The 22,461-nt window shown below is 43.3% G+C and overlaps 1 protein-coding gene across 9 annotated transcripts in view; it reads left to right on the top strand.

Annotated features, from left to right (window-relative positions):
- Nucleotides 1-21,530, top strand: part of LOC135899091 (echinoderm microtubule-associated protein-like 2) — a 228,170-nt gene extending 206,640 nt beyond the window's left edge. For all 9 annotated transcript variants that reach the window (XM_065428364.1, XM_065428368.2, XM_065428360.2 and 6 more), the window contains 6 exons: nt 137-293; nt 1,370-1,467; nt 6,864-6,951; nt 9,801-9,896; nt 11,417-11,547; nt 14,520-21,530. In XM_065428364.1, coding sequence (XP_065284436.1) covers nt 137-293; nt 1,370-1,467; nt 6,864-6,951; nt 9,801-9,896; nt 11,417-11,547; nt 14,520-14,645 — 696 coding nt within the window. In that variant the 3' untranslated portion in view covers nt 14,646-21,530. The remainder of the gene's footprint in view (nt 1-136; nt 294-1,369; nt 1,468-6,863; nt 6,952-9,800; nt 9,897-11,416; nt 11,548-14,519) is intronic.
- The last annotated feature ends 931 nt before the right edge of the window (nt 21,531-22,461 follow it).

The raw sequence follows: 22,461 nt of genomic DNA, 5'->3' as shown, positions 1-22,461 counted from the left end.
CGAGTTATGTTTCAGTCGACAGCTGGAGATGTGGCATCTTCGCCACCCTCGCGTTTATTGCTTATCGCGTAATTGATCTCTGCGTCATTTGGCCTTCCTGGTGTTCCTCACCTGCGCTGCCCTGCTGAACGTGCAGGAACAGGCGCAGGCTGCCTGCTTCTCCCCCGATGGCAGCGTCCTGGTGCTCACCACGCGGACGGGTCGGTGGAGCGTCATAGACTCGTCCACACGGCAGCTCTACTCGATGCACAGCGACGGCACCGAGCCCATCGACGCCGTGGCATTCTCACCAAGTGAGCATTTGAGGGGCTGGCTTTTCTGGAGAACTTGCTTGTCTGGCAGTTGAGCGTGCCCTATGTACAAGTGAAAAATTGCAGGGAAAACACTATTGCATTGCATTAGGACCAAGGTTTCTAATACAATAGAAAACACTCTCGCGTATGTTTAAGAAAAGTAAAAAAGAAAAGGGGCATTGTCACACAGATACAGCAATTTTTTTTTTTTCGCTTGTGCAAATGTAGTTTTCACTGGCAAAATTCTTGCTTATGCTTTACACTGACATTGTCTTCTCTTTTTCTTTTTATCTTACACATTCTATTTGAATGTACTACAGTTGGCTCCTGTTAATGAGACTTTGGTTAATTAGACATTTCGGTTAATTCAAGTGCACCTGAAATACCCAGCAAAAGATGATCCATTGCTAAAAAGAAAGTTTGTTTAGTTTGAATCTGAAAGCATGTGACTTCGCTTAATTCAACTGCCACTGACCCCCCCACTAGCACCCCCTGATTCATGTAGTGGTTATTAATAGTGTGAAAACAGGAGTCCAGCACAAGCTGCTACTGCTTCCCTGGTGTGAAGCTGTTTTTTATTGTTTCTTAGTGGCCAACGCTCCTTTGACTTCATGAAGCCAACTCAAGTTCCCTCTTGTATTTTGTCGCATCACACCCCCCTTGTTCAGCTGTCTTTGTACGTACAGCATGGCGTCACGTGGCAATTGCACAGCGCCGCATGCCACTATGCTGGTCATCTCCAGATGCTTGTTGAGTGTGTGTTGGATGCATGTTGAATGCGTCGAGAGCAAAACGCAAAAAAAAAAAGCAAAACATTAGAATACCTAAAGCATTAAAGCAGAAAGATCTGAATTTGTTCGTTTTGTCACCGCCTGTTGATTCAACGAAATGTTGCAGTCCCACAAGAGTCAAATTAACAGGAGTAGACTGTACTGGATTAGTCAATGCTAGTACCCAGTGATCCACACAAATAACTTAATTTTGCTTGTGTAAATTCTCAAAGAGATACGGGAAGTGTAGAAAAGGACATTGACACGAGAAGCGTGACGTGATCGCTGCTTGAACGCACGCTGCAGATGGCCAGCTCCTCGCCCTCGGCTCACGAGACAGCTTCATCTACGTGTACCAAGTCAGTGAAGAAGGCCGCAAGTACAATCGCATCAGCCGGTGTTCGGTGAGTCCTAGATCTCGACTGCCTCGATTTCTGTCGTGTGCTCGCAAGCTTTGCCTGGGTGGGCTTCTTGTCTGTTCGTGCTTTTCGGCCTGCGTGCTGCTGCTTACTCTTTGTCTGCCGTTCGCTGCTTTGCAGACCACTCTTTTTTTTTTTATTGAGGGAATTTCTTGGGAGTCAACGGTGCAGCCTAGACTATAATGACTTGGGTCGTCTCGTGAACACTGTAAAAAGCGGGGGAAGGAATGCATTGCATTTAAGTGGACGGAAAAATAATGCATGCAGAACGGTTACTCTCTGTCTCACGTATTGCCTCAAACATCTCTCAGCCTGCAATACTTTTGGTAAGCATTGACTCAGGCAATAAATATAGCAGGAGTGAAGCTATGAAAGTGCATTATGTCGTCCACTACTGCAGTTTGGCTAAATAATACTGTAGAGCGTAACAGCTATCTTTTTCATTTGTCTAATTTACGAGCCACATCCTGCAGGCTGTGAACGGCACATTTGAAGAGAGCGGAAATAAAATACATTCGTCACTTACGATGGGCACTTAGTGCAGCACTGTTGCTTGGGAGTACTTTAAGTTACTTCTTGGCCACCTGTGTTATCAAGATGCATATTTAATCAAAGCTTAAATACCATATTCAGAAAGTGCCATTTGTTTTAATTTTGTTTCAGTGTATCCCAGCTTTCTTGAAATCGGAACATGACTGCTGCAGATGAAGTTTAGCATTGAAATGTATGAGTAGATGAATAAATGATGCAGTCAAACAGTGCAGTGCCAAATCTCTCCTGCCTAGAGGGTTGGGGAGAGAAAAAATAAAAAATAAACGGAAGAGTGCCTGGGCAAACATTTTTGTGGGTTTGTATCATTTCAGTACACAACAACAAAATCTGTCCATTGCTGCTAAGTCGCTGCTGATACAAGAGCAGCTTCTTTTGAAGCTTCTAACTCTGCCCACAATTCATTTTCTCTCTTAACTTTGGTATAGAAATGAATAAGTAAATTAGTAAATTCATAAGCTTAACATGGAAATTGCTTGCATCATGCCAAAAAGCAACAGCAACAACAATGTGAGCCTATGTTCACACCAACTTTTGTTTCCTTCTTGTATGGTCAAAAGGTATCAGTCAATGAGATGTTCAGTTTCGGCTATATTATAAGACAACCATTCCTTGAAACTCATAATTAAGCCTGCCAAGCACTGCCTTGATCAAATACGAACATTCTCTTTCTCTCTCGTAACCTCTGCCTGTTTTGCACTCTCGTAAGTTTGAGCCCGTTTGTTGTTGCGGTGGCATGGTTAAGTCTCTCTGCTCACCACCTGCTGTTTCCCTTCTCTTCCTGCCTTCTCTCTCTCTCTCTCTCCCCCCCGCTACAACGCGAATCGCAAAAAAAATCTTTTGCGTAACTCTCCCCCATCGGGTGTCACGTGACGCCCCTCGGTCGGGTGTAGAAGCCTCCTCCTCCACGGGACCAGGAGGCACCGCGACGACCCCCTACCTCTCTATGGGTATGACTCACCACGTAACAACAAAAATTAAAACAAATATGACTGCCACTGCACCATTTCATTCTCTTTCTGTCTTTCATCTTTTGCTGCTTTCTTTTGCGTTTCTTGTCATTTTTACCTCATCTCACATTTCTTTTTTTTTCTCGCGCATTGTGGCTCACTGTGGGGAAACATGACCTAGACTCTCAAAATATTTTCTATTCTTTGCCCCAGAATAATTGTTACGTTAGAGCACATTCTATTACTTTTTTATTATTATTTTTCAATAATGACCAGTGTAGCTTGCTTGCCTGTCACCAATGCTGCATATGCTGTATCTTGCTGCATAGTCTGTGTATTACTGTATATTCTGCATATTGCATATGTGAGCATTGCTGTACAAGGATTCAAAAGAAAATGAAGCCGACACAAAAATGATAGTGGATATCAATCTGCTAGAGATATGTATCACAGGACGTGTAAGATTTCTAAAAAAGTGTGTGTGCTGGCTTGCGGAAACAAGGTCGTTGACCTGCAGAATTGATTCGGAAGCACGAGCCACCTAGATTTCCAATGCTTGGAAATATGTTTCAACTCAAAGAATGCTGTGTGGGACAGCACCAGAATTAGTACCGGTAGTTCAAAGCTAGAGTTACCAGCTTGACTAGGCTTAGATTAGGCTGTATGGTTGGTGCAGTTACGTGAGAATGAAACAGATGGGATGGAGCAAGTAGAACGCCTAATTACTTGAAACAGTGATGTGCGATTGTAGCCTAACTGGCGCTGAATGCCCTCTAGAACTCAAACCGTCTCCTTGAGTAAAATGCATTAGTTGCCCATTACACACTCGTGAAGGTTGAAAGGAAAATGGGTCTGTTAGATTGCTTTCTCACATTTCATTCCGGTGCTGTAATGGAGCTGCCAAAGGAAGTTTCTGGAGCACACAAGATGCAAGAAGACTGAATTACCTGGCAAACTTGGCACACAGCCTGTGTACAATTCAGATACAGTGAAACCTCGTTAAACCGTAGTTGGCCGGAGCTCGGAAAGAGTGTGTACTAAACGGTAGTACTCCTTAACCGAAATAACATGAGATCGCCCACTTACCTGTCAAAAATGGAACTTGGAAAGAGTGCGATGAGAGGGGAAAAACATGCAGTATTTATTTACTTCGCGCGACAAAAGTGTTATTTTTGTTCAATGCCGTGGTGGCCTAGCAGCGACGACAGCGGCCTCAAACTTACTGAAGCTGCGAGCCAGCTTTTCAGCCAGTCCCCTTCTTCTCGGCAAACACTCGCATGGCAGATTCCTCATTGGCATAGCATATTCTCTGCGCGCAGGTGCGGTAGCATTGCAGAAGTCACGGGGCACTTTTTCAATGCGGGGTGCTGTTGGGCTGAATCCACTGTCGGGCCTGAATTGCCTGTGCTGTTGCTAGTCGACACATCGGCAACAACAGAGGCAATGATGGCGAAAAGTAGAATCTGCAGAGCAACTTCTTCGCATTCCAAATGCCACACACCATAGTCAACAGTAGACCCATGTCGCGTGCCAGCGCCTACTTCTTCGTGTCACATTCGATAGCACAAACATTGTCTAATGTTTCATCTATGCTGAGCACCCGGTGTCTTTTTTATCCGAGCTTCGGCATGATGCGAGTCCTCGCTTGCACGACACCGCAACGCTCTCTTGCTCTCTGGCACAGTGCCGAAATGAGGTTGATGTTGATGTGGCTTCATGCGCAAACGCACAGGGTGCTTGGAAGCCGTTGGTCCAATCTCTGAGGCTTGTTGTTCTGCCGGGCCGCCCGATGGAGACGACGCACCGCTGTGTTTGCACAACGAAAAGTAGAAAAACTATGTGTTGACTGATATGGACTCAAAAAGCTGATACGGTTTATGCGGATACAAAACACATTATGTTCAATCGCCGCTGAGTCAGGGATTTGACTTTACTACTTTCAAAACGAGACTACTGTTTGAGCGGGTACGATTTAATGAGGTTTTACTGTACACACTGTGTAAATTGCATTCACTGATGACTGCACACATGAGCTTGTTCAAGCAAAATGGCAGGGCAGCAAAGTTCATAGAGGTCCATCTTTAATGCTTAAAAGGCTGCGCAGAAGAACACAAAAATAGAAAGCACAGTGGGTGTCACAAAAGCAAAAATAGGAACAGCATGTACTAGAAACGTGCAGTTATGTTGAATATTTTGTACTTCGTCATTGTGCTTTATGACGCCGATATTATCGGTGTTAGCTGTGTGCCGTGATGTGTCTCCGAAAGCTCAATGTCTAGCGATGTCTGAATATGCGAAACTTTGAACACAAGTGGAGTAGTCGTTCCTATTCTACCTGTATTTGATGCGAGAATGCACTTTTTGATATTGTCAAACATTCATTTATGCTCGTATTTGAGGGACAACAGCACTTATTAGAGCTTTGAGGGAAACATAGTGGTGAAGGTAAACACTGTTCCGAGGGTTTCTGCTGCAGAGGAGACGGTTGTTGCCATGAGGCACCAGTTTCTGAGTGAACACACAAGGCAGACAATTACTTGTGCCCAATAATTTCTAGTCCTTTAATAAGAATGCCCTGCTTTTATGCAGCTTATATACATATATGTTGTCTCTATTTAGACAAAACAATTTATAATTTGGCCAGTCTCAATTCGACGTCCAATTCTGAATATAATTACCTGCATATATCAAATAATTCAACTAAGCCTTTTTTTTTTTTTACTAGGTGGACTACTCCACAAAAACCTCATATTTCAGTTTGTTTAGAAAATATTCAATATTCAATTTCATATTCTGAAGTATATGTTCTTCTACAATCCTATTCAATTTGACTAGAAAATTCAATTATTTGAGCGCCCATGTCACTTTTCAAAAGCAATGCATCTTGTTTGTGGCATATGTCTTAAAAATTTTGTGAGCCACTGTGCCTTTGTGCCTCTTCTTCCTGTTGCGTGAGCATAAGACTGTTTTCTTCAAGAGCTGCTATTTGTTTTTCTGTGCCACCCAGATTTCTTTAAAGTATATGCAGACTTCTTTATGGTAGCTTGTGGTAGATAACGTCATTCCACTACTTAATCTGGGTTACCCTGATACACAAGTGCCATTTGCACACCCAATAACAACAATTGGAGTTAAAATTGCACTAACTAACATATTGTTCACTTGAGAGCTCACTTACCTTTGCAGCTTGCTTTTAATGAAGCCACATCCATTTAACATAAACCTCAAAACTGCCACCAGTTTCCTGATATAGCATCCCCAAAATGTGCTGCTGAAGCACATAATATTTTCAGAAAGGCTCGCTCATACTCCATGGAACAAATAAGTAGAACAGCATTGTTGTGTCTCACCATTTTACTTGAGGAGCTTTTATTTTATAGCATGACGGTATTTCATCAATTGACTATGTTTTAAATTCTTCACCATAAATGTATAAACGTACAAGTGATTTGAACTCGGGACATATCAAGGTTCTGCAGTACTATTAGTAGCAGTAGAAGCATTTGCTCATGATTCATCATCAAATAATTTTTTTCTTCATATTTTTTTTTGTTTCATTTGAGTGCTGAGTTAGCATCATGCTTTCTTGTGTGTGTTTTCTAACATCATATTACAGTAGCTTCTATTAATTTAGCCTCTATGGGACACACAAAATAATCTACTTATTCAATGTTCGATGCATGGCCATCTGAAAGGATTTTTGGTCATGGTTGAATCAAAACGTAGGTCAAATTGAGCAGGGTTAAAGTTTGACATGGTTGAATTAAAGTGCAGGATGAACTTTCTGTATCAGACTTACCGAAGCTGTTCGACTGTGTGCCGGCTGATCATCGATCCTGTGGATTTTGCCTTAATGTGTTTTTGATGTTTTTTTGACGACAGGGCCATTCGAGCTTTGTCATCCACCTGGACTGGGCAGTTGACAGCACGTACCTGCGTTCATGTTCTGGCGATTACGAGATCCTCTACTGTGAGTGTGTCTCAAGAGAGAAGTGCTTCTTGCACAGTGTGCCATGTTTACTTGATTTTAATTTGCCTGTAATATAATGTGCGCCCATTTTTTTTTTCGGGTTTAAAGCAACAAACTAAAGGTGCACCTGAATGTAACATGCCACTGAATTATAAAAGCAAATACAGTAGAACCTCGTTAATACATTCTCGTTACGTATGTTTTCCCGACGCCAGTGTTCGTAATCGAGAACAAAAAAATGACACAGTAGAGTTATGGTCATATTTTGCCTGTTCACACGTTCCCGGAAACCAAAATTTTTCGGCACCAACGTTCAGTGTGTTGTGAAACTGTGATCGTAAGAAAATGCGCGAGGCGCACGCAATCGAATACAGTGTATGGCTGCCCGCCGTGGCAGCTTTAACGCAATACTGGTCCGCCCGTCTCACGTGAGAACGCCGGCGCACACTCAGTTTCTCATTTCAGTATTAGCTACATAATCCTATCCGGGGTCATCGCAAGCAACATTCACAGCTATCATCGCCAGGCCTATTGCGATAAGCATCTTCACCTATCTGTTTCACAGCGCAAGGTGCCGTTGGAAGTGTATCGCACGCTTCTAATAGGTGATAACCGAAACGTGCCACCGTTCCCTGTTGCAAGTGGCGCGATGGTGACAGCATGTTTCGCTTCGGCGGCATCTAGCTTCGCCCACCAGCTTGATTTCGTTTTGGTTTCCCATCGCCCTCTTAAAACACCATGCAATAGGAAAACAATGAAACGCGTCTCAGGCTGCTGGAGCACCACCAGCTCGACGTGCATCGTCGTCTCGTGCCACAACGATCTGCGTGACGCCACGCATTAAGTAGATGTCAAGAACAGTTGAGCCTGTTAAATTTTTGAAGTCAGTTCAGATTGTACATTTTTCTGGTTAGTATGTTCTTCTCACATTTTTTTCCCATAACGTATGAATGAGGTTTTATTGTATAGCATGTCCCCTACGTTCGCAGTTAGAAAAAAACAAGATGTGCAGAATTTACGATCACAGAAGAGACATTTTTTAAAATGACCTTTCATAATGAAAGCAGCGCATCGTCATCACTTCATTGGCCTTAGATATTGGTCCAGGCATACAGGGACGGTATTCTCAATCAATTGCTTTTAGTGATACTGCTATCACTTCTGCAAGGCTCTGCATGTGACTTGTGGAAGTATGTGGCTGACAGTGCTCCTGGTAGGAGCGCTACTTTGCAGTACTACTTTGCGAGTAGTTGTGAGTGCAGCGAGTGTCGTGTGTTCTTGCATGTCTCCGCCTTGTCCTGGTCAGATGCTCTGCTTCACGAACATGGTATGAGAATTAATCACCAACTTTGCTCATTACTGAGCAGAAATGCTGGTGGCCGTATACGCCCATGCATCCGGTGCTGAGTCATACAAAATCTTGCAAAGTGATAGTATGTTTAAAAGTTAATGGCAGCGACTACCACTCTAGATTGTAGTCAAGCACAAAACACAGCGACTTTTTCGCGAAAACGGGCTTTGACACTGTTTTGTGATGGCGATGATGATGTGTTGGATGGCTCTGACAGTAGGCTGTTGCCAATGTCGTAAATGCTGTTCTGGTTTCGTATCTAATTGTAATTTTTCCACCCATTTTCTTGGAAAAAAGGTGCGCATTAAATTCGGGTAAATATGGTATACTAAACATACGAGAATGCGTTGTAAATTAATACTGGACTAGACGTAGAAAAGGGTCTTCACACTATGAAATGTGTAAAGTAACTTTATTGTTTATTGCCGCAGCAGCATTAATGACCACAATGTGGCAGTGGCGGCTTTATTTGCACTCTGGCAGCAGTAAGCTCGGGGAGTGCTTCAGCACATAGTTTCCTACAAAAGTTACTAGAGTGAAATGTGGTGCCAGGCGGAGCTGCAAGCATAATAGTAAAGCCAGCGTTGGAATGGTGCGCAGTACATATATATTTGTCTAAACTTCATCCTTCTGGGTTTTCGGGGTCTTTGCAAGTTGATCATGTCTCACAGAATATTGCCTTACGAGTGCACTGGTACGCAATGATAGTGCATGTGGGCATGACCTTATTGCCTTCGTGCAATCAGCAGCCATGCAATCCTGCAATCATGCATTGAAATTTAGGCCAGTAAAGGTGCATGAAGTGTAATAAACAAAGCCACAGGGACACCTAAACCCATAAGCATAAAGATGGACACGGCGCCAAAGTTACCCCTAGTAATTTTAGTAAGAAACACCATGCTTCAGGGAAAGCATACAAAGGTCTCCACACTGTGACTGTCGGCGTGCACAGAAACAAACAAGCTTTCTCCATGGTTGCCAGCATAGATATTATGCAACTGTGTTATGGACATCGGAAAATCATCAAGTTGCTGCTGTCAGTCGCTGTCAGCAGTAACGTGGTGCAGAAATATATTAATACTAACATGTGGTCACAGGACAGCTATTGGTACCGGGCAGTTGTTTATAAATGGACTTTTGACTGGAGGAAACAGTGTCGGAGTTTCATGTGATAGAGGGTGTCGAATTTCAGAACAAAACTGCAGAAGGGCCGTCAGTATCACTAAAACAAAAACAAAAGCATTGTCAATTGTTGTTAGCTGGTTAAGGCAAGAAAAGGTCCGAAATGTCCTGAGAAGTTATGTATATTGGATGAAAACAGCGCTGGGACAATAAAACTAGGGAAAGAGTAGTTGAACATGTGGGCAGCTCAGGGCGATGATATTTGGAAATTTGTGCTGGAAACCTTAGCGCTGCAGTAAGCATAATAAAACAACCTCTTCTGGGAATGCCAATCTGTTTGCTTGTTGCTCATCCCAACTTCTGTTCCTGTGTGCAGGGAATGCCTTGGTCTGTCGGCAAGTCACCAACATGTCAATCACTCGAGACCTCAAGTGGCACACGCAGACATGCACCATTGGCTTTAGCGTGTACGGTGAGTTCGACAAGCTTGTCTTTCTTGACATCATTGTTAGCTGCACGAGTCATGCCATTCACAGCATGCCCAGCCAGTTACACAGAAGCCTCATTTTCTCAATTTCTTTTTTGTTGAAACATGTTAACCTATGAAGGCTTGCTTGCACTCCTATACTCTGTTTCAGCAGTTCTATGCAGTATTGCGGAACCTACATGGTTCTTCGACCAATCAGGGGGGGGGGGGAGGCGAACACATCTTGAAGCTGTACTTCCACGCCCTGTCGTCTGCTAGCGGCGAGCGCTGCAGCGCAGCGTTCGCCGCTAGCAGACGACAGCGACGTCTACTAAGACTTAGCAGCATGAAGGCTTGCCTACACTCCTATACTCTGTTTCAGCAGTTCCATGCAGTATGGTGGAAGCTACATGGTTATTCGACCAATCAAAGGGGGCGAACACATATTAAAGCTGCCCTTCCATGCCCTGTCGTCTGCTAGCGGTGAGCGCAGCAGCATGTATGAAGACTGTACTTGCGCAGCAAGATCAACTGTTGTGGTAGCAGCTGTAGAAAATTTGTTCCATATTTGCTTCGACCCCAAAAAGGCATGCATCTTCATGATATTTCGAGGTACAGAGGAGAAGGGTTGCCAAGAGTGTGGAAGTAGGGTTCACAAGGAGCACTTGGCCAGCGTATCACACAGGATGGTAGCCATCTTTTGATCCCTCTCGTAACGTGCACTTGTACACGGTGCGCTTGCTGACATTGTTAAGTTCAGCCATTTCCGTTATTATAAATGGTGCATGTTTACCGCACTCCTCCCATATTGTTCCAAGCATGTTCAATGCCAACGTATTTGTTCCTTTCACGTAAAAAAGCAGCTTGGAACGATACTGCACAAGCAAGTTTGCGGACTCCATTTTGGCAAATCACGAAGCGCTACCCAGGAGGGAGTCCTCTGCAGTGTTGTTGGTGTACCTACCACCCATATGAATTTAGCCACTGTCAAATCAATTATTTGTTTGTACTTTTTAATGCAAATTAATTTCTGTACAGCAGCGTCACATTATTTGTTTTTTCTTTGCACATTTTCATTCGAGCACGTGGCGAACTCTGTTTTCAGTATCATAACGCCTCGATAAATATTTTATTAAAGAACGAAGCAAAATCGTGCAATATGTGACCATCACAGAAACTTCCGAGTAAACACTTACAAGGTAAAACTTGTCAAGGCCATGCAGTCGTCCGACAAGTTCCGAACTGCGACACTGCATTTCACTGCGCAAGAATCTGCGCTTGCAGGCCACGTACCCTTCGCTCTGCTGCATGGAACTACGGAAACAGAGCATGGGTTTGGCAAGTTTGCCATCTGCTTTTGGCGGGTGAGAACGGCTGGGTAATTCTTGGCAACATCTGACTGCTCCCCATGTCAACATCAGATAGTAAGTGTCAGGCTGGTGGTGATTCGTCGCACCCAGCTGCTTGGTGCAGTTGAGGTAAAGGGTGTTTTACATACAGCACGTTTCTCTCCCTGGCTGTTGTAGGCATCTGGCCTGAGAATGCTGATGGCACGGACATAAACACGTGCTCCCGTTCCCACTCGGGCCGACTACTTGCCACCGGTGATGACTTTGGCAAAGTCAGGGTCTTCTCCTACCCTGCCTCCCAGCCCAAGGTTAGTGTGTTTGCCCAGTTTATTTATTTATTTATCTATCTATTTAATACCTGAAGGGCCCTATCTAAGTTGCGTTATTTTGTCCTATTCTAGGCTGTTGTTGTCTTGAGAAGGCTTGGAACAGCCAATCGTGCAAATTCTTACAGCGAATATAGCTGTCAAGGGTTCTTCACGCAGTTTTCTGTTTTTCAGTGTGTATTCAATGTTGCCGAATTGCTACTGCCTCTAGGATCAGTTTTGCGCAAGATGGAAACATGCTGCGTTACATTTGTGCAGCTGCCAGTGAAAAATCTGCGAAATGTTTCATGCTTCAAATAGATGTATTAAACACTGTTCTTATGGAGGCACACAGGCAACCGTTGGGGGAACGATGGTTTCATACTGTAGCATGCACCTTATAAGGTCCCTGCAAGGGGGGGGACACGGGTGGCTTTGCAACGCTGGCATGTGCAGACATATGTTCTTCTCGTGGTAGCAGCGTCTTGCTTTCTGGGGTTTGTCTCGGTTACTGCTTTTGAAGAAAACAGCACTGTTCTATATTTCCCGTGAGCACTGTCAGTTCTTCGTCATCGCACCTGCAGGTTGCTTTCACTTTGTCGGTGCATTTCAACCACATTGTGTTTAAAAGCCCCCTAAACAGTTGGGTGACTAAACAACACAGGCTATGCAAGTTTTAATGGAAGTGCTGTGAAATGGAATTCCACTTCACACTATGGTTCTTTTTTTCCTTTCTTTTTGTGGTTGATAGATTTGTTCTTGCCTAGTGTTTGAGAAGAAAATGATCTTTAAAGAAAAATAGCAGAATTGCTTCAGGGCAAAACTGATTGCAAGTTTTGGCACATCATAAAATTTACTTTGAGGACAGCAAGAAAACAGCTGAGCAGTTCTTTATTGCTCACTTGTTGTGTAGGTACTCGCGCTCAGAGAAGACTTGTGAAGTTCGTTCTCACCAAAGGTTCGGCCTAACAGAAGTACGCTGAAACTATGGAGCACCAAATGGAATGTCCTCAGCTTCACAGGCTTGAACTTGGCACCATTTAACCTTAAAGAAAAGAAAAGAAATCTGCTATACTTACTTACTGTTTGCTCTCCATATGAGGAGCATTAAAAATGCTACACCTGGTTATCTATGTATAGTGAGGTTCACTGTTAAAGGGAACACCTGAGCTCAACCTGCCCAGATCAGTACCTAAATTCATGTTTTAGAACCTGCTGACCATTCAGAATTCTGCAGTTCCTTCTGCCACACTTTGAAGGCTATGTATTGAAGGCTGCCATGTATATCTATTTTAATATTTAACTTTATGGATTTGTGCAACACAAATGTAGCTTGTATATAGCTCATATAAGCCTATGATTGTGTTAACGGTGTAGTAGGACTTGAGCTTAACCAATGTCGAGTATCATCGCATAGTTGTACAGGATACGTACCACCAGCAGGTTAAACACTAACTATGACACACCTGTCGCACGTATGTTTTCAAATGTCATTTGAAACCAAAGGCTATTGAAGTCTGCAGGCTCCATTGGTCCATAGAGGAAGGGGAGGAAAAAAATCTAGGGAGGAGCATATCGGGGCAGCTAGCCTCAGCAAGGCATCCTCCTTTGACAACCCCCCAGTGGCGTAGCAACAGGGGGGGCCGGGGGGCCGTGGGCCCCGGGTGCAAGGGGCCAGTAAGGGAGGGGGGGGGTGTCATATACGTCTGAACACGCCCCTCTTTCCGCCGGCCACACCCAGCGAGGGGGGGTGGGGGGGTGACAGAAGACCTAAGGGCCCCGGGTGCCACGTGACCTAGCTACGCCACTGCAACCCCCCCATCCCTTTCTCCCTTTCTCTCTTCCTTTGGCACCCATTGGCGCAAATCGACTCTTGAGGAGTGAGCTGCATGTGGTTGCCAGACCATTCAAGGCACTGTGTGGTTAATGGTAGCTTTTAGTGACACCTTCGTCACGGTTGACTGGTGTCGCACTTTCCACTCCACTTTATGCGATGCGAGAGCTTGGCTAAAAATTAACGCCCTCCTATCACGTGATGCGAGCCAATTTCTCAAGAGCCTTACTTTATAATATTTTTTTCTTTGGCTTCAAAATTATCTAGTGAAACTTCCTCCTGTTTTTTTTTTTCTTTCGTGATTGTTTCCCTTCTGCCGTATAATCTGAAGGAACCATGCCTTGAGGTTCACAAATTTCATTGGTCTTTGAAAGTGTGCATGTATTTTACAAATAAGCACTTGTAATAACTGGTTTAGTTAGTGAAGAAACGGACTTGAAGTTTGACGTCAATGCAGTTGCAACTATCCTGAACACAGCCTTAATTATGTAGGGGCGTATGCGAATGGCAATTTTTCAGACTGAACCTAATAGTGCCAGTAGTGAGTCGAATCAAATATTGAACGCCTTTCAGATATAGTTCTCAAATAATGAACTGCTGTTTTCGCCATTAATATAAGACAATGCTCACATTCTAGCATTCACAGCTTTAGCAAGTTCCTGTCATTATTACATTGCACATTGAGAAGCGTTGCTTATTAAAAGTACAAATGGAGCATTAGCAACAAATAAGCAGTTTGTTTGCTTACTGAAGACTCTCCGGAGGTTGCAAAGGATTGCTATTTATCCAGTTTGGTCTGGCTCCCTGAGTAACTAGCCTGCTCCACTATGAAGCTTCTTGTATTTTCTGGCTGGTGTGGCTGCAGGGATGGAATTCATCATACTTCTGCTCCAATTTTACACTTAGTCTGCTTTCTGCCAGCTTTGTTGTAACAAATGCTGCATCCATCCATTCGTGTTTGATCACACACATTTGAAGAATTGAAATATTGAGAAACTATTTGAGTATTTACGGATAGTGGGTATTCAATTCCAAGACCGAATCGAACGGGACGATATTCGATTTGTTATTCGAGAGTTTCGAATAATCGCATGCATTAGAAAGTTAATGGCTTGCTTCCCCTGTTTCTGCCTTGATGCAGTGCCTGAGCCACATGTATGGTGGTCACAGCAGTCACGTGACAGCAGTGGACTTCTTGCCCGACGACAACCGCCTCATCTCCCTGGGCGGACGGGACTGCGCAGTGCTTCAGTGGGCCGTCGTCTGAAATTGCGAGGGCCACCAAGAGGAACAGTTGGGCCGCACGCTTCGAAGTCACGTGACAAGGAGTTGCACCTCTGCGCCCAGGACGATACGGGACAACACGACAGGAGTGACACAAAGCTGTCCCGGCTGTTTCAACACACCGGAAAATTCCTCCACTGTTGAGGGTCTCAATTGGCTCCGGGGAGCCAGGGCGTTGGAATTTCCCAGTGGCGAAACGGTCCTGAATGTGGCTCAAGGAATCGAACATGCAGAGGGTGACTTACAAAAGGCAATTCGGATGTCATTTGTGTTCACAGCCTGTGATTGTCTATTGTTTGTAAAGTCGTGACCATCTTTCGCATTACATGTCACAGTGTGTTGTTGTGTGGGCAGTTGATGGAGGCAAATGTGGGAGCATGCTGTAATCAGCTTGCTGAGTGAGGCTCATGCAAATGTGCTGAGAAAATGGCATATGAAAAAAAAAGAAAGATGCTCTCGCTGTCTCTTCTATTCTGATTGCAACCAGTGATTGTCGGTCCTAATCAAATTAGCTATTTGCGTCGCTTGCTGCCAGTGAAAGCAGTTGTATATGCAGTTGTTGGATGTAGATGTACGATTCAACGCCGTAATCAGTTTGCTCTGCAAAATCAGTGCAACTCTATTTGGCAAGATCATATGAGCATGCTGGCACTGCCAATGGTGGTTATTGCGGGCTAAGTAATTTGTAGCTACTTCGAGGGGCGCAACCATTCTTTTTTTTTTTCTTTCTTGATAATTGTTGAACCAACTCATGTTGTGCAGACATAAGCATTGACTGTTACTGTCATGTGTTTTGGAAAACAGAGGTAGCGGCCATCGTTTGACTGGTTGTTGAGGTATGTACGTGTCTAATAAGATGTCACCGTATCGCTGTCGGGATGTGATTGTACACTGCCCACTGCACCATCGAAAGGATTGTCTGGTTTCTCATCAAAATTTAGGTTGCTTGTTGTGTCCGTGAGATCTGACAAAGTCCGTTTTCAGCGTCACCGTTCACCCCATGCGCATGCGATTCTTGTTTTCTTCTCGCTCTATGATTGGAGGACATCATCGCCTCATAATTATCACACTGTGAGCTGTTATTTCATGAGCACTGTTCGTTAAGATCCCCCATAAATGGTGTCCTCAATATGGTTCTCCCTCTCCCCCCCCCCCCCCATTTTTTTTTTTAATGTTTGACTCTAGGTGCCTAGTGCAAAGCTTTCGCCAGAAATAGTGGAACTACTCAGCTCATGATCACAGCTCTGAGGTGCTCCAACACAGTCCAGTGACTGTACTCCCTGACAAAGTCACCCCTGTCAGCGTTGTTTCTTTTGACAAAGGCTTTGACATAGCATTTTCATAGGAAGGACAGATGTGCTATTCTTTTCTATGTCCTTAGTGAACAAGTTAGGCGTTGAAGACATTGATCATTGACGTGCCTCAACCACAAACTCTGTAAAGCTCTCACATGATTTACCTTGTGCAGGTCAGCTTAGGCCCACATTATTTAGTGGCAGGTTTAGCTTAGATTGTCCCAAATTACTGCTGTGTGTTGCGCACTTGAAGGTCTCTCTTCACTTTGGTCACCATCTGAAGCCGCTATTTCTTTCTCTCTCTCTTTTTAAGCAGCAACTGTTTTCAACCGTAAATTTAAGTATGGCGATATCATAATTAAGTTAGTTCCGACTATGTTTTACATTGTCTCCACCACTTTGTGAACAATTGCTACCAGGAATCGCGCCTTCTTTGGGCAACGATCGTTTATTCAGCCTCTCTCCTGTCATGCTCTGTTATGATGGTTCTGCACGGAGATGTTGCGAGTACTAGTTGTAGCATCATCGAGTTGCCATTGTGCGACGCTTTCAAATTTTTTTGCACTTAGTGGCACCAGGTTTAATGCAGAATATTTCGTATACTCTTGCAGTATTTCTTGCATTGTTTGTTTAATGCCATGGCTCATGAGGTCAATATACTGTCCTAATAGACCTTGAAAAAAAAAAAAAACCAAAGGAACTGCCTACAAAGGGATCATTTCTTGGCTTTGACTATGGCCTTCGTGGTTATCGTTGCATGTAGACTTAAATGGAAGAGAGAAAAGGCTGTGATTCTGCATTTTGAAGTTCCACATTGTAGTAGCTCGTACGAAACGACATAGGTGCTCTGTGAAAGCCATTAACATCGGCAATTTTACTGCAGTCCATTTTGACTTCGAGTGTGCCTGTTGGTTTGAGCATGGGTGTTTGCAAGGCCTCAGTGTGTGATAAACGTAAAAAAAAAAAAAGAAGGTAAGCTTAACAGCAATACACGAGGCATGTGAAAATGTCTACGAAGAGTTGAGGTTGTGACCGCGCTCTTAGCGTCTGCTACATCTGTGTTGTGTGTACGTGCGTGGCGCCGGACCTGTGTGCAGAGGTCATACTTCCAACTGCTGTGCCGTAATTTTCACATTTCTGATTTCTAGCCTCACCGAAAAATTTTGGGATCGATTGTTCAAAGTGTTTTGTTGCACGAGCAATTGTGGTGCGGTCAGTCATCAGTGACATAACTGTCACCCTATCGCAGTCATTGTGACGCACCTCTGTACGCGATGCTGATATGTATAACTCATGTTGGTGACTTGACTATAGCTGTGTGTTGTACATTTGCATGCGGCAATTTTCGCACCAGCATGCCATTTTTGTGACTTGCGCACGGTTTGCCATGGAGTTGAGGGATTTGACTGTATTTACAAGGCGCATTCACTCCCGATGTGAGTAAAGTTTGCTGAGAATGCCAGAACTGTCTCAACTGTCTCAAAGTTTTCACTTCGCACATCTCTTCGTCTTGAGCAGCAGATGCTCTCGCTGCAGGATATGATAATTGTGGTTACGCTCTAGTACGTGTGCTTGCTGTGTATCACACTGCAATCCTTTATTGCGATAATACTTCTTATGCTGATAGTTATGGATCACTATATTATAACTGCCTCTTTTGGCTGGAAGTTAACTTGACATTGCTCTAGTGTCTTGAAGAGACAGTTGCAAAATAGCATTTGTGATGAGGTGGGAGCTTGAATTTTCTTGCATGCTTGCTTCTGGGGGTGCAAACAAACTATGGAGCTATCTTTCCGGTGTTTTACAATTATGTTAAGGCCCTAAATGCGTGGCAATTTTGAACGCTCGTCTTGGTATGTGCAGTTGCAGTGACAAAGCATGCTGGCAACTTGCCATGTTACATTGCTTGTCTTTAGCTTTCTTTTTTTGCATGAATATTTCTTTTACCGGCGTTGTTTGGGTGCTTAGCACTGGGCAAGTCATTGATTTCATCAAAGCTTTTCATATCGACATGATCTGCATGCGGAGTGGGTGTTTCTTGTGAAGAGTGACTCTTGTTTTTACTGCACTGAGATTGTGTATTTGGGAATTGACAGCTGTATCTGGCGAGATCGAAGTTTCCTCGAAAGACAACACATGAGCTACACATGCTTTTTTTTCTTTTTTACATTTTTTATACTTTCTTTTTTGGTATGTTCGTTCCTGTTTGTCTTGGCAAATGTCGGGTAGCATGTATACTGCCAGTTAGTGGAGGAACAATTGTGCGTTAATGGCTCAGCCTTATCAGCATCGAAATGAGGGATGTCACTGTTACACTTCCATTGTGATTCGTTCAACAGGGTTACGGGCCTGCTGCATTAATATTGTGCATTCTGGGGACGCAGCTGTGGTCTGCAGCTATTTGTACATTCAATCAAAAGCGCATGGTAAAAGTGAATGAAAAACGAATCGAGCAATATTCTGCGAGCTTTTATACGCAAAGTGCATGACACGCTGTGCTTATATATCCCGGTGCTTGTTAACTTTTGCTGAACGTGCACATACTTTTCAACACAGTTCAGTGCAGACTATCCCGTTCACTGGCAGTAAATGATGAAACTGCTTGTAGCAGCAGGTCTGTTCATTGCTTGTCTGCCAGCAGGCTGTGAAATAGGCATTTGTAACAACAGGTCATCATCACTTAAATGGGTGTTGTTGTTTTGCTTGTCTGGTCAGAGGTCGTAGATGTTGAATGCAAGACAGTGTCTTTTGTGGAGTTACTGACATGCTCTTATTAGTTCACGTTTTTCGTGTGCCTACTGTTATTTTTATTGTGTCAACAATGAATGAGAACTTTGCAGCTGTTTTATGTTACTATGCTTACCGTTCAAAGTGAGAGTGCTTTTTTATTTTAGCACTGTTTACATTTGTTGCAATGTTTTACCAACTGCTTGCTCGTATTGTGGCACATGGTAGGTTGCGATTGTTTGATGTAAACATGGTGCATTATTATTTTTTTTTTCACATTTAACATTTCACTCAGTTACTTCATGGCATCTGGAATGCACGTTGAAGCATACGCAATTGCATGTTTGTACAAGTGCATTTGAAGTGTTGGTTTCTGCAAATTTGTGAAATGAAAACACATCCACTCTGCACATGTGCATAAAGCACTTTGAATGTATCTCAAGAGACGTTACAGCTGTCCGCAGATATGAAAGAAGCTGTTAAATCAAGAGGGCTTGCTTCGTATTTTTAGTTGCAACTTAAGCTATACACATTGCAATACTGGCTTTCATGCCAAGGCCTGGTAGGAAGCTTTTCGTCTTCATAAATTTTTGGAGCAGCTGTTCATTTTTCTGCTTTTAAATCAGACAAAGATTTTTGTTACCTTATTGATGTTTCGATGCAGCTAGGTCAGTTGACAGCTGCATGGTTCTGTGTGCTGTGTGTGTGCATGAAATTATTTGAACACATACTGTGGAGCATGTTTTGGATCATACTGTGGGCTTTGTATGTTTAGGATGTTTGCGGAGCACTGCCTGCTGTATTCAGAAATATGCTCGACTGTAATATCACTCTCAAATCTGCTCAGTAAAAAGAAGCATTGACACCCCCCCCCCCCCCTCCTTATCCAGCACCAATTTATATGGTTACTACGATTCAGTAATTGTCCCTCACGATATGCCTGAAATTTTGCAATCGGAACACTTTCAATATGTGCTCAAAGGTGTTGGAGTTAAGGGGGCATTCCATTTAATTTATCAATCCTTAAGAGCCTGGAGGGCATTGCTTAAGGGAGGCACACAGGTGCGTATTATGCAACCGACATGCAACTGCTTAGTGTAGGAGTAGTTTAGAAGCATTGCTGAATTGCCGTCACTACTTCATTCAAGGCTGACCTCAGCACAGCTGATACAAGTAAGAGCGAACTTCAAGTGGAGGTAGCATTCACGAATCTGGAAACGCTGTTTGTTTTTTAAGCTGCAAAGTTTAAAGAGAGCATCACCATTGCCACTACATGTTGCAGCAGTTCTTGCTCAACGTTAAGCTCGAAACGTCTCGGGTGCACAGTTGTGCGAATCGGGCCAAGCCGGCAGGATCATTTCACATGCAAGCTTTAAGGTAACGAGTAACTCGAGTGTGAGCCATATTCATAGCTGGCGTTGCCACATGAATACCACGTCATGTGGTTCACATGTATAATGTAACATGCAGCACAAGTTATGTACAGCACATGAGAAAGGCGAGTTCATGTAATGGCTGCTTGCGGCCTCATCATTTCATCTATCGTAGCATCATTGTAGCTTCCCGTCTTTTTTCACACCTCTTGGGTACGAGCAAAGGTGTGGAGTGTACTGTGTACATTTTGGTTTCTTGCCAAAATTTTTGGGGGTGTGATGTATGGTCAGGTTTGAAAATGTGTTGGCCCAAGTGCATTTTCTTCACCGCAGTGTCTTTTTTTCTTCTGTAGTTATAGTCTGTGTACAAAGTATTGATGAGACAAGAATGTTTTTTTTCCGTTTTCTTGAGGATTAGAAACTTGGAACAAGAGAGATGGAAACAAGGAAGGAAAGGCTGGTTTTTATGATGAGCATAGCTTTTTCACCATACAGTCCTTCAAATTGCTTAAAGTGTACATAACAGGGTTAGTATGACATAGTATGACTTGGAGTAAAATTAATGCTTTCTGACATCATTCAGAACAAGTTCTTTGTCATGTGTTGAGTCGTTCATGCAGTATGTTATTGCAAGTTAAATGCATCACTGCAAGTCAGTGATAAACATAACCATTATCAGAGTTAGTAGGCTTTTGTAGAACCATTACAGAAGAGCTGGGCAAATTACGTCAACAAAAAATCTTGTGCAAGGTTGCCTTATTTCTTGTTTCCTGAAGCATTGCGAATCTGCGTACACTTTGACAGTATCTGCTAATGCATCCTTACTGAACACACCTGCATGCATTCTCGTGATTCTGCATGATTTCTGTATCTGGAATGAAAAAAAAGAAAGAGCTGGTATCATTTTCATATCTTTAATACGGAAAACTTTTGAAATTATGCAAATCCATGCGCATCTGTTTTGTTGAGACACGTTAACTCATTGCAAAATATAAACATCATTCACAGCTCGCATGCCATACATTAGCATAGTTCACAAGGCAGTTCTCCTTTTCTACGCACATGCCAGAGTGTCGGGCACATCACCATCATGTTGTTACTTTTTACATTTATTTGCAGATTGAATATATAGTGCATACAAATAATCGGTAATAATATATACGACAGCAGGAGCATCCTTATGCATCCTGAGATGTCCTTGAGCTTGGAGTGGCGATTGTTGCATACGTGGGCTGCCGCAATATGACGAACCTTTTATGTGTGCAGCTACAGATTCGTGCCGTGTTGTCCATTTACTTTTTTTTTGCCAGCATGGAGGATTTTCTAAGCCCCGTGTGGGTTTGGGGCTACAATCGTATATCGACATGTGACCGCTATGGACTGGCAATATTTATTATGTATCGGCTTTGAGTGAAAGCTCTCATTTTGCTGCTCTCTTTGTAAATAACTAATAAAAGTGCACATCTTCTATGCCTTCTTTGCCAAGTCAATTTTTCATGGGGTCTCTCTTTGGCGCTGTTGTCCCTTACTACAAAATGAATTATATGGCACATTGCAAGGGTTTATATACAAGTGTTTCTTTGTGTGTTTATAGCCCTCTCTTGCATTAAAAAAACAGGACAGGTAATCCCTCAAAATAAGGGATTTGGTTACAGACATTCACTTAATTCCTCTAGCTAAATAACGTAGAGTGAAGCCTCAGTCTCCCACATTCATCTAAAGAACTCCATATAAGAAAGTTGGGTTGTTCTGTTCCTGCATACTTCTCTCTGAAGGGATTCGTAGATTCATTTAGGTTTGGTTTGCAGAGACAACACAAAATCTGCAACACTGTCAATATTTCTTGCAGTTTACTGTCGGATGTCGGAACAAGAGTTCTTGCACACTGTAATTGTGCAGAAAGAAATTAACATGAAAGGTGTACATGAGAAAATGATCACAAGGTGTCTGGTAGTTTCTCAAATGATTGGAATCTTTCGCAGGGTTCATTGAATTAACATGGCATCGCTTAACGCTTCAACCATAGAGTTTCTCACTACATTACCTAGAGGGAAATCTGGGGCTGCTGCGCTGTGGTATGCATGGGAATGCCGGTATATTGTGGATTCGGATTGGCATCGTTCTCGTAGAGACAGGACGCCTTGAAGACGCGCTCGGCAAGTACCGTTCCATCTGCCACAATGAATCATTTTCTACTAGAACAGCACGTGAAGAGTTGTTTTAGCTTCATTATTACGCGAAAACATGTTTTGTTTAACTATGAGAACTTGTTATTGTGTGTACGACTACATGTTACGTAAAATGTATCAGCAGGCCGCTAAAGTTGGAGGACAGACGACAAGGTTCGCGCTCGCTTTGAAACAGTTTGTCGTTTGTTCTTGCTTTTCTTCGCTTGGTCATGCAT

Source organism: Dermacentor albipictus, chromosome 7, assembly GCF_038994185.2.
Source record: "Dermacentor albipictus isolate Rhodes 1998 colony chromosome 7, USDA_Dalb.pri_finalv2, whole genome shotgun sequence".
NCBI lineage: Eukaryota > Metazoa > Arthropoda > Arachnida > Ixodida > Ixodidae > Dermacentor > Dermacentor albipictus.
Note: the sequence above shows the minus strand (reverse complement) of the source record. Positions and strands in the feature narration are given on the sequence as shown.